The sequence below is a fragment of the Streptopelia decaocto genome (genome assembly GCF_964273445.1).
Source record: "Streptopelia decaocto genome assembly, chromosome: 3".
Classification (NCBI taxonomy): domain Eukaryota; kingdom Metazoa; phylum Chordata; class Aves; order Columbiformes; family Columbidae; genus Streptopelia; species Streptopelia decaocto.
Window position 1 is genome coordinate 86739087 of NC_138656.1, and position 12642 is coordinate 86751728.

At 40.6% G+C, this 12642-nt stretch overlaps 1 protein-coding gene across 2 annotated transcripts in view; it reads left to right on the forward strand.

The window, feature by feature from the left end:
• Positions 1–380: 380 nt before the first annotated feature.
• PHIP (PHIP subunit of CUL4-Ring ligase complex) overlaps positions 381–12642 on the forward strand; it is a 106550-nt gene continuing 94288 nt past the window's right edge. For both annotated transcript variants that reach the window (XM_082049330.1, XM_082049331.1), the window contains exons 1-6: positions 381–695; positions 823–881; positions 1057–1086; positions 1232–1291; positions 11586–11736; positions 11848–11946. In XM_082049330.1, the coding sequence (XP_081905456.1) occupies positions 650–695; positions 823–881; positions 1057–1086; positions 1232–1291; positions 11586–11736; positions 11848–11946 (445 nt within the window). In that variant the 5' untranslated portion in view covers positions 381–649. The remainder of the gene's footprint in view (positions 696–822; positions 882–1056; positions 1087–1231; positions 1292–11585; positions 11737–11847; positions 11947–12642) is intronic.

Genomic DNA, 12642 nt, shown 5'->3' on the forward strand with positions numbered 1-12642 from the left:
TGCCCCGCCGCGGCCCCTCCTCCCCGTGCGTCGTATCCCTCCGCGCGCCGGCCTCCCGCACCTCGCAGAGAAAGCGCCTTTCAGCCGCCAGCCCGCCGCTTCCCGCCCACCCAGCCGCTGCCGCTCCGACATCTTCTGCCTCAGCCCGCCCGCTAATAAACACGTAGCGCTCGCTCTCGCCCCTTCTCCCCTCAGCCGGGCAGCGCCAGGGGCCGCCGCGGCGGCGGCGGCGGGGCGGGAGAGGGGGTAGGAGAGCCGAGCTCCCCCCGTCCCCGCTGGGCCGCCCCCACCGCCGGGGACCGAGGGGAGCGGGGGAGAGGGAGGGGCGGCGCGCTGGGCTCGGCGCGAGGGGCCGAGAAGGCTGAGGAGAGGGGCGCGGAGGAGGGGACTCTTTCTCCGGGCGGAGGGATCGCGCTCGCTCGCGCTGACTGGCGGCGGCAGCAGCGGCGTTGGCGGCGGGTTGCTGTGAGTTGTTGTTTCCTCCTCCTGCCCGTGGGTTGAATGGTGGAGCCGAGACTCTTCCTGGTGAACGAACAGTGACAGCTACCGGGCGGGCGGACGCGTTTCGCTGGGCCCCGACGCTGCCGCGGGAGCGCGGCCCGAGCCCCCCTCCCCTTCCCCCCCTCCCCTCCCCGGTTTTCGCCTCGCCATGTCCGGGGACGGCGGCAGCAGGCACACGGCGGAGCTGCGAGCGGGTGAGTGCCGGGGGAGCCGCCGTGCGGGGCGGCGGGAGCCAGAGCGGGGCGGCGGGGAGGGGGAAGAAAGGCGAGCCCGCGGGGAAGGGGCGAGCTGCAGCCCTCACCGCCTCTCCTCTCCCCTCAGAGCTCTACTTCCTCATCGCCCGCTTTTTGGAGGACGGACCCTGCCAGCAAGCGGCTCAGGTAGGGGATGGATGGATGGATGGCGCCGCCGGGCCTGGCGGGGAGGGGGCGGCCGGGCAGGGCGGCGGAGCGGGTGGCGCGCTCTCAGCCTCGTCCTCTTTCTCCCTTTTTTCTTCTTTTAAAACGGCCTCTCTTTTCTTATCCCCCCCACCCCCCGCTTTTGTTGTTGCTGCAGGTCCTGATCCGAGAAGTGGCGGAGAAAGAGGTAAGCGGCGCCGCTCGCCCCGCCTGCGGCCTCCCTCCCCCTTCCCCTTCTCTCTCCCGTTTCCCCCGCCCCATCCCGGGCACTGCTGGGGGGCTCCCCGGGGGAGGGGAGCCGCTCACGGGGTATCCTCTCCTCCCTCCCCCAGCTGCTGCCCAAGCGGACCGACTGGACGGGCAAGGAGCATCCCCGGAGCTACGAGAACCTGGTAAGAAGAGCGGCTGGGGCCGACCGCGGTGCGGCGGGCAAAGTTTTTTTTTTTCCCTTACTCTCCATGAGCAGCCCAGTAAAAAAATTGAATTTCCCGCAAAAAAAAAAAAAAAAATACAACTTAAAAAAAAAAAACCCACACACAAAAGTTGGGGGATTTTTTAATATTTTTTTTTAAATACAGTCTCGGCCCCCTCCTCCTCCTCTGTCCCGAGGGCAGAGGCGGGGGGCCCCGCCGGAGCGGCGCGGGGTAAATAACAACAAGCGCCCCGATGCGAGAGCCCCGGGCTGGCTGGGCTGGGAGGAGAGGAGCGGTACGTCATGGACGCGGTGCGGGCGGGCGGGAGCCGCGCGGGGCGGGGCCAGCGCGGGCGGCAGCGGCAGTAGCAGCGGGCAGGCGGCTGCCGCAGCCCCGGGCCGCCGGCAGGCGGGGGCGCTCTCGGCCGCGCCGCCCGCGCACACAATGGCCGCGCGGCGGACCCTCCGCCCCCCACCCCCCGCACAAGCGGCCGCGGTAGCCCCGCGGTGTCCGGCTGCGGGAGAGCGGGAGAGGTTGCTCGGGAGCTCGGGTCCCAGGTCGCTGACGTTTTTTCTTCGCTGTTGTGTTAACTTGGGTTGGGATCTCCATCGCGGGGGGGGTTTGTTTGTGGTTTCCTTCCTGGTTCCATGTGTGCTGGTAAGGTGCGTTGTATGGCTTTGCGTTTTTTATATACAATGTATCTGGTGTGCAGGAAAAACTGTCCTTGCCAGGTTCACATGACAAATTTGACTTCCATGCTTTTATTGTATTGGTTTTTTTTGTTTGTTTGTTTTGTTTTGGTTTTTTTTTCCTAATTCTTCCAGTGTGTGCCTTTAATCTCAGGTGTAGATCAGTGGTAAAAAAAAATATTACTTGCAATGTTGTATTTCTCGCTAGCAGAGAGGGGCCTGGATATTTTTTTTTTCTGATATGTTGTGAACTACAGTAGTCGGGAAAACAGCAATTAAGGTGTCTGAATTGTGTTTGTTAGCAACTTGTTGCTAGTATTGTTTTCATAACAGGTGCACTGTTGTACAACTTGGTGTCTGAATTTCTGAATAGGATTTCAGCGGGAGACTGAGCCGTGCCTGTAATGTTCATCAAAGAGAGATTTCCCTTCAGGCTTTCTGGTTGGTTATCGTAGTTCTGAACTCCAGTATTTCTGAGACTTAGACATGTGGAGGGCTTTTGAGTTCACACTAAAGGAGACAGAACAGTTTCCATCTGTAAAGACTGTAGGCTTATACATTATTTTGGTTATATTTGAAGTGTTACAATATCAGTCATAAGTATTTATTGTAGTTGGCACAGGTCTGTTTACTGCATTGGTTTTCTCTGGAACAAGGGGTGGATTGGCCCAGGCATTTTAAAGCATGTGTTGTGGAAGAACGTACCAATACTTTTTAGTTTTCCTGAAATCAAAGATCATGATGAAATTCAACTAGGAATTTCAACATGCTGATACTTTTCTGTGATATATGATGCTATTCTTATTTATTTTTTCATTAGTAAGACTGTAAGGCTGTATTATCTATTTCCAACAATGACCAGAAGTTGCTTGGTAAAACTTCCCATGAATCTCTCTTTTATACTCTGAATTATAAAGAATTGGAGGTGCAGTCTTAGTGCGGAATGGATTTTTTTTCTATGTAGTCAGAATATAAAAGGATGTGAAGAAAGAGCAAGTAAGGAAAAAGACATTTTAAACGTTGAAGTAAGAAGACTTGAGAAATAAGTTCATTCAGACTCTTCTTTTTAAGAAACATCTTTTGTTTGTTGAAATGCAGGTAAGGACTAATTTAGTCAGAATAGGTATGTAATGGCATAAGATGTACTTCCTCAAAATTTGGACTTGATCCTGGATACATAAATTTGGAGATGTGATGCTGTCTAGGTCCTTCCACTTCTCCTAGTTTTCTGTTCTTAACAAAGTTGTCTTAAAGTTCTGTATATTTATATGGCCTTTTCCACCTTGTCCCTGCCTATATGTTGGGAGAGAGGGGAAAATAAATTGGTTACTTTGTTCCTGATCCATCCCCTCTTTCGCTCCTCCTTCAATTGTCAAAGATGTGTGAACTTTGTATTAGTTGACATTTTAGGCTTGTGAAAACTGACACAGAAGGGCGTTTGCAGGGTGACAGTTACATTTGATACAAAATAAATATTTTTCACAGTGTCATGTTTCATTAAACAAAAACTTGTTTATCTCAAACCAAAGAATCTTTAGCTTTTAAGTTAGAGGCTGATGATGAGCCAACCTTCTCTTTCTTTTTTTTTTTTTTTTTTTTAATTTGAAAAACATTTCCAGCTTTCAGATGCCGACTCTTCTTTCTGAAGGAGGCATGTTTTATCATGAGTTGTTATCACTTCTCAGACTTGAATGCCTTGAGCTTTCACCAAACTTCATAGAAGGGCCTGAAAGGACAAAATCTAAAAAATAAAAATACCAGTAAATGTACTGTTACAGGTCTGATTTTTACTCTAGGAGGGAGTAAAGTCTCTGTGTGACAGGGGATGGAATTGTTGTTTGCAAAGTCATGCCTTTTATTATACATCTTTTTAGGTGGATATGTTTTCAAGAGATTAATAATCCTGGTTTTGTCCTCATTTTGGAAGCATTAATTTTAGGAATTACTTAGTAGAGTTAACTTCCTGTTATTAGAGTGAAATTTACAGCCTTAGATGTTTTATTTCTGTAACATAATTTGTGTAAGTAATATTAAATCAAATGCAATTTTTATCTTGTGAATTACTTGCATTTTTCTGTTTGGTCAGTGAAGGTAAATGTTTCATTTTCTTATAAGCTAACACCATGCTGTGCAGGCTTGTAATGCTACAGAATAATAGATGAGTTCAGAAATGCCATTATACTGTGTTTTATATTCATAGGTGATTTTTCTTGAATTCAAATATTTCTATATTTTGTTTTTCTACAGTCACCATTTGTGGTATAAAGCACATGCTTTGAGAGTGTAGTATTGCATTTCAGAGTGCCAATCTTATTTTTTATATTGTCAGGATTAAGATTTCTATTTGTGCTGTAGCCAAAGCCTTTCTGAGAATTGAGTCCCAGGTAGACCAGTTTCCAAGTAGGTATACCAAGGGTGGTGGGACTCTTCAGTAACATATCAGAATGTTTTGTATTCTCTTGCATTTGATGTGTAAACTTTACTAATTGTAAGCCAGCTATTTTTCTCTTCTTTTTGAAAGACTGAGAATTTCTCATGATAGGGGACAGAAATTGAGGCGTTTTAACACTTCACTTTAGCACAGCAAAGCACCATTGTGAATTGTTTATAGATTGTGGTTAAAGATATTTAAGTGTTGTGTGTAGTTAGTCTTTAAAACACATTTATTAGGGCCTCGACACATGAACAAGCTATGGTGCAGCAATTGACTCCAGGGTAATTATTATATTTTTCATGTTGCAGTAGCTGCTCTTAATTGTATGCTGTTGATGAAAGCCATGCATTTTTGCTGCATCCTTTGTGTAGGCACGAGTGCTTATCCAAATGTGTAGTCAATTGGATAGCGGAGCTGAACTGTCTGGAAAACGAACTGTAAAAAAATAATTTTCAGATGGTTCAGCTCTGCTTTTGTATGCAGCAGCATTGTGGGTCCTGCCACCACTATGAGGGAGGGAGTAGGAGTGCATATTGAGGAACGTGTTGGTGTTGTTCCTTTTAGGAGAGGTAGTACAGCATGGTTAGTATTTTGTTGTTTGTTTGTTCGTTTGGGGGTTTTTGAGGGATGGGATTTGTGTGGTGTGTTGGGTTTTTTGTTTGGTTGTGTTTTTTTTTTTTTTTTTTTTTTAAGGTCTTGTAGGGTACAAGTGTTGTAGTGTATATGTTCAGAACCAGCGTGGTTACTTTCTTATCTGAAGTATTCATGCAAATGTCATTGTCTCTATTAAATTAGAATTTTATTCATGGTTTTGGTGGGTGAGGAGGGAGAAGACAGGGAATTCACATCAAATAGGAAGATGGTGCAATGGGTTTAGTAGGCAGTATGCCTTGTTCTTTGTAACTGTTTAGTACAGTTTTGCTAACTTTTTTCCCTTCTCCTGCCCACAATTGTTAAATGTAGTTTAAAGTGAAAATGACAAAACTCTGTTCTCAGGCCATCCCCTTGTTCTTTCTTTTTGGTTGTGCAAAGGTACATTAAATTAAAAAGAGTATCTGTACAACTGGGACACTAAGTACATTGACACTATTTCATTGTCCGTATAATGTCTAACATAGTAAAGTCTTTTAGGCAGCATTGTGGTTATCGTTTAATGACTGTTTCTTAATAAGTAACCAGATAATAAGCGGTTTGTTTCTTCAGGAAATCTTGTGCTGTAAAGGTATTCAAAGAAACAGGGAGCCAAAATAAAACTTGCATTGAATCATTGAGCTGTGTCATCACCCAGTTTTCATTATTAATGGTATTTTGGGGAAAGTCTATACATCTTTTGGAAGGTGGTCTGAAAGGCTTGGCATTGGAGGTAAGGAAGCCTGTGAAATGATTGTGATCCTTAGCAGTGTTTTTGGTCTCATTGTCAGTGCTTCTGTTGGAGATACATCAACATAAATCCTAAAAGACAAACATTTCTGTTTTACAGATTATTGCCATAACTAGGAATTTAGATGGTATGAGAGCCTCTCTGTTCAAACTGTTAGATTTTGATGAGGAGGAACTCAGCTGTGAAGTACCACACATTTTTTCCACAGATAATCAAGAGGGTTTGCTAAGTCAACTATTTTGTGCTAGTTCTTTAAAACCAAGACTGAGAAACACTGATAAGAGATGGGCTAAAGAGGAATATCAAGTTTCTAAGGTGTACCTTTTAGTTAAAAACCAAACAGACAAACAAAACAACAATGACAAAAAAGCCCCAAACAAAACACACCACACCAAAACCAGGTTCGGGTAATCTAACAGTAATAGATGTAGTTGAACATCTTAGTCCCCAAGACTGAAAATGCTACTACATTCTATACCTTCTCATGTGGCAAGTAGCAAGCTTGAAGCAGTCTGTTTATACTAAGGTTTGAGGTTTTATCTGCTCCAGCCTCACACCTATTAAAAGCATTAAATAATTGGAAAAATAGTATGTTCTTGGGATGGCGGGTTTCATACAGGTCTGTTTCGTTAGAGAAAAAGTAATCTTGCATTCCTGTAGGCATTCCTGTAAGAAATAGTGGCTAACTATCCATATACAGAAGTATGCTCAAGCATAATTAGGAATTACATGAGAAATAAACATGCTTTGGGGAAAATAGTTAACTCTCCAATTCTCTCTTCCCATTGTCTGTTGCCACCTACCCCACCCAAATAAACCCAAACCAAAACAAACTGACAAACAAAAACTCACAAACAAACAAAAAAGCCCCAACAACAAAACTCACCAAGAAAAAAAACCCAAAGGAACAGCAACAAAAAATACCACAAAGAGAATCAGAATGTTTCAGAGAAAAGTAATTGTAGTTTATTGCAATTCTTAATCTTAAAGAGATAAGGCAGTGCCTGGTGGTACTGGATATTCAATTAGATTGATGGTCTGATATTGTACAACAATTACTGTAATTCAATTTGGAGCTTGTTTTGGGTAGTGTGTTATGTAGTAGAATACTTAAAGCTGGGATAGCTGCTGGTATTAGTAAGATGGAGCTCTCGCATCTTGAAATGTGGGTAGCTGACTGACTTAGATTTGGTTGTTAAATGTCCTTGGGTGGAAGTGTATTTTTCTGAAAGATGTTTGCGGTCAAACTTGTATTTAAACATGTTAACTGTTAGCATGGAGGGAAAAAAATCAACAGTACTTGAGAGAACATTTTGGTATGCACGCTGCTTAGAGCAGAATCCAGAATAAGGTCATATTTTACTTGATGTGTAAAACACTGGCAGCAAATAACTGCATTATATATGACAAATTTAGCTAAAGAGTTTAGGTCAAATCATGATTCTGGTGATGCATTCATTGTGATTCTAATGCTAAATTATTCTGCAGAGTCATGCCGAATGAAAATATAAGCACTTAGGTCTATTTCAAAGGTAATAAAGATTTAAATGTTAGTCCGAATGGCTGTGTAGCTACATTTTGTGTATTCCCATGCTGTTTGTTTGGAATAAATAAAGCTGGGGGTAGTAGGTAAGGGGTGAAGTTGAGGGTAATGCTGATGCTTATTTTCTAGAAAATGTTATTTGTGCTTAAGATCTGAAAATTTGTACTTGCTAACAGTTTTGATTTTTATTACAGTAATGTTTAAGAAATGTTATTAACTTGTCTCATGTGAAAAGACTACTCGAACAAAAAGAGGTCATTATTTTACTTGTAAAAGCATATCCTCTGTGCCTTTCTGTTTGAAGAAAAGAGCAGAATTAGATTTTACAGAAAGCCTAATAGGAGGAGGAAAGAAACCAGCTAGAATTTCAGCTAGGTGGGACTGACAGAGAAAAAAATTAGTGCTGTTTATATACTTTTGACATCACAGTTTTGGCAGAAAATTGTTGTTTGTGGAGTCCAGTTTTTACTTTCAGTTTAGAACTGTATGAATTTTAAATACTTTTCCATCTGTTATTTTTTCCTTTTGCTTTTACTTTCTCCTCTTAGAATCAGAAATTGATACCAAGACAAATTTCCATCATTCTATTCAGTTTTCATGAGCTTTTCTGTTTCTGACAAAGCTTGTAAAGTGTCCTTTTAAAAATAATTGTATTTCTTTTTTTGCCACTTGAATCCGACTTGAAAGTACTCTTGTCTGGGTTTTGTTGTTGTTGCTGTTATTTATTTTAGGAGGAGGACACAGGATACTAGATTACATTTAATGTTGGTTTTAGCTTCTTTTAATAGTTCATTGGTGGAGGAATTGTTTCCTGGTAGGCTTTCAAGTTGCACTTTTCTAATTTAATGTATCAACTGAACTTGCTTACCTTATCCTTTCTTGAGGTGTTGATACCACACTGTGGTTCTCTTTTCTGCATTTTTTTTTTTTTCTCTTTTTCAAAAGGGAGGAATTGGTATTAAGATGAATTTATGTTATACACTTTTTTTCATTTGTGGCTTCTACTGTGATGCCAATAGTCACACATGAAAATGAACACTGGACCAGGCTTTCTAGAGAGGTGTTTGATGCCCCCAGTCTGTCAGCGTCTGAGGCATTTGGATGGTGCCCTTCACAACGTGCGGTAGCTTTTGCCCAGCCCTACAGTGGTCAGACAGTTGGATGAGATGATAACTGTGGGTCCCTTTCAACTGGACATGTTGTATTAATATTGTTAAAATTATTTCTTTCTGATGGGGAAGTAAGTACTTCATCTGGAGAAAATTTACTTAATAGCCTACTTTTAATAAATTAAGTTCCAGCATTTACTTCTTTATAGAAGGAGAAAAATGAAATAGAAATCCAAATGAAACCCCTAATGAAATAAGTTTTTTTTCCCTAGCAGATTTTATAGTGAAATTAAGCTTCCTTTATTTTTAAAAGTTTCTTCTGTGTGCTTTGGTCTTATATAGGAAAGTGAGAGCCAAAGGATGACTCTGTATGAATGATTAATGAAATAGTTTTATAAAGTTCCTGGAGCTGTCAAGTGTTTAGATGGACAGTGTCACTTTAATTTTTTTTTAAGCATACAGCACACTTAGTATTGTTGAATCAGTTTATTAATGAGCTGGTTGCGAATGCTGCTTAGTGAAAAATGATTATTCAGACATGCTGTGCAGAAACATCACAAAACTACTGTGTAATTTGTCATAAATACCTGCGTTCACGTAAATGGACTAAAATGAGGAGAGATTATAGAGTGGGTGTAAAGGTATGTAGTAAGATAAGATCTTCAATAGATATGATCAAGAGTAGTTCAAATAGATCCCCCTTTCCAAAACATTTGCTTTAAAAACTGCACATGGAATTGAGCCTACCCAGTTTCTGCTAAAATAATAAAGTGAACACATGGCTCATGGCAAATCATGAGAAGCATGACTCAAGATGTCAGCTGGCTGTAGTTTGGAATGCATCAAAGCCGATTTGCTTCATTTACTTTACATTTTGCACGTTTGTGAAGATGTGTAGAACTGAAGGGTCTTGAGCAGGATAAAATGACAACCGCTTTGCATAGGTAGTTCTAATATTTGTGATTAAACAAAAAAGTCACTAATTATTTACCTTTGCAGAATCTGAACTCGTCTCTTGGGCGTGGAGTCCAGCTTCAGATAGGATTATACAAAAGGCAGTATTTGTTAAGATTTGCACTCCTTTTCATAGGATCGAAGGAGAACAAAAGCTGAGGAAATTGACCTGGGCTGTTGATGGCAGAAGCTGTACATAGCTTTGTCGCTACTTGTGGCTATTCTGATATTTCAGGGCTCTCAAACTTATATTTTGACTGTGATTCCTACTTCAAATAGAAAACAAAACCAAAGTTTTGAATTCAGTGGATTATTTTTTGCCACTCTTCTAACAGGGTGCCTGTCTGATGACATTAAATTTAGTCATTTTATATGAATTGATCTGTACAATCAACTGTAACTTTATTATAAAAATATTGCTAATGTTTTTTTAAAGAAAAGCCTTTAAAAAAAAGAAGGTGTGTAAATTTTGTAAGTCATATAAGTTTTAGGCATTCAAATTCAGACAGCTTGCAGGGCCTTCTACAGATGTAACATAATTCACAGAAGAAAAGCCCTGCTTTCCTGGAAAACATTTGGCTAAACATTTGCCTGTCAATGGGAAGTAGTGAATGAATCTCTTATTTTACTTTGCTTGCTGTGCAGCTTTTGCTTTACCTATTAAACTCTCTTTATTTTAACCCACCAGTTTCTGCTCTTTTACCCTTCTGATTTTCTCCCCCATCCCACTGTGGGGGTGTGAGCAAGTGGCTGTATGGGGCTGAGCTGCCGGCCAGGGTTAAACCGTGACAGAAGCAAAAGAGAAAACTTTTTCTCCTTCACTGGCAGGTTGCATCGGTGGTGGTGGGAATTACTGGTGTAAGCAAGGCTTTTCTAGAGCCTGGGTTTCAGACATCTGCACTCTTTATGTTAACAAACAGCTAGAACATGTGAAGCGATTACAGTGTGTCAGCAAGATAGGAGCATATTTAATGAAGAATGAGGTATATTTCTGTTAACTGAGCGTAATACAGAAGTATCAGTCTGCCTGAAGTGTCAGTCACAGCCTTCTCTAGTTGGAGAATAAAAAAACATCGTGAGCTTTTACTGCAGTACGTTTTTTTTTTTTTTTCTGCAAAGTAAAACTGTGAAGACATATTTCAAGCTATATGAAGGATAAAACTACTACATGCTACATTCTGTACAAGAACTGAAGAAAACTGAGTTTGTATTCTCCCTCGTAATTTTATTTTTTAAAAATTTTTGTTGTAGCTGAAGCTGGCTATACCTTACACATTTTAAGAAATGCCATTTCTTAACCATTATTCCTAACTGTTATTCTTAACCAGCTATTTAATTGCATTAATAGGAGTATACTTTAGTCATGCATATTTCAAAGCTTTTTTTTCTTATGTAAAATGGTCTTCTGGTCTAGAGTTATAGTAGTCCAAATGAATGAACTGGTTTTGTCTGCAATCATTAATACTGGTTTAACATTGTTACAATCAAGTGGGGAGATGCGTTGCTGATAATAGGAGCTTGTTTTGGTACTGTGCAATTTAAAGCTATGAGCAGTTACAAAAGCTGGTCATGTTCGTAGCCTGATAGAGGACCATGTATGCCAATTTTAAAGTGGTGTTACTTAAGTCAACATTTTAGTATAAAAGCTTTAGATGTAAAAAAGAAAAAATTAAAAAAAAAAAAATCCAGTTGTGGAACTTTGACAAGGTCTTTTAAGTTAAGTGAGATGAGGCAGAATGTTTTTGCATTGTTTTCTACAAAGCTATAGTATTTATTGGGGGTATGTGAATCTTCCAAGAATTCTGTAAGTGTTGCTGTCCTTACAATCTTTGTCTCATCTTCATCTTGCACAGAGAATTGCCCAGACTGCTATTTAAATATAATATTGAATATATACTTTATTTTTCACTGTCTATGACCAACCGTGCACTAAAGTCAGAAAGTAGTAAATACCAACAGTTCTCTGTACAATGTGGCATGTGCTGAATAGAGGAATTAATAGAGGACCAGCTGGAATGAATTATTGTACTTAAAGGTCATTATTTGTTTTTATCCTTAATATGCTATAATTTCTTATGAATTTGTGTAACCAGAATAAACCAGTAATTCTTCAAAAATATTGTGTTCTTTACCAGATGTGTTGTTTGCTCTTTCATATAATAGGTGAAATATTACAGACACTTGGCACCTGATCACTTGCTTCAAATATGCCATCGACTCGGACCTCTTCTAGAGCAAGAAATTCCCCAAAGTGTCCCTGGAGTGCAGACGTTATTAGGAGCTGGCAGACAGTCTTTGCTTCGTACAAACAAAAGTATGAAAATTTGATGAGATTTTGAGAGTTCTTGATTTATCATGCATTTTCTGTGTTTTTGCATTAAAAAAAATGTTTGCCTGTGTTTATTGTGTAATTCTTTTTAAACAGGTTGCAAACACGTTGTATGGAAGGGATCTGCTCTTGCTGCACTGCATTGTGGGAGGCCTCCAGAGTCCCCTGTAAATTATGGCAGTCCACCGAGTATAGGTAAGTCAATTTTATTATGGCATTGTCATTGTGATACCTAACTCCTAGGATGATTATTGTGCTGATGAGACCTAAGTAGTAGTTCTGTTCGTATTTGTCCTTGTTAGTGTCATGTACCTTACCTTTAGCGTTCTTTTTGTTGAGGTGTTATGGTGTTGTATTTCCCAGTTTGTGTCTGTGTAAAAAATAGATATTGTAAATACCTACAGTAGTTTTGCTCTGAAGCTGATTTTATCTTTGATGTATGAAATGGAATAAAATATATTTCAACAGTGAATACAGACAAATAAAACCGTTTAATAAAAAGATGTAGTAAAGTGGTCAGTAGATACAAAATTAGTACTATTTAGCAACTTAAAACCAGGACAGCATGACGCGCTCACATAGTTTAGGAGAATAAGTCATGTAAATTGGTGATAATTTTCTTTAGAAAGATTTTAGTGTCCTGTAGAAGTTATTCTTTTTCTTTCTGGTCCATGCAGTAATTTTGTAGCTGTGCTTTAGTTAGTTATGCTGTATCATGAAGCATGCATGTGATGTCTGTACCACTGAAAAACTGAGAAGCTGGAGATCAGGGATATTATTTTTCATTTTTAGCAATTTTTAAGCTCTCATATGGTCACTAAAACATGTTCATTAGTTTTCAGCCTTTTAACAATAAGATTTATGGTGTGGCTTTTTGTTGTAGTTTTTTGT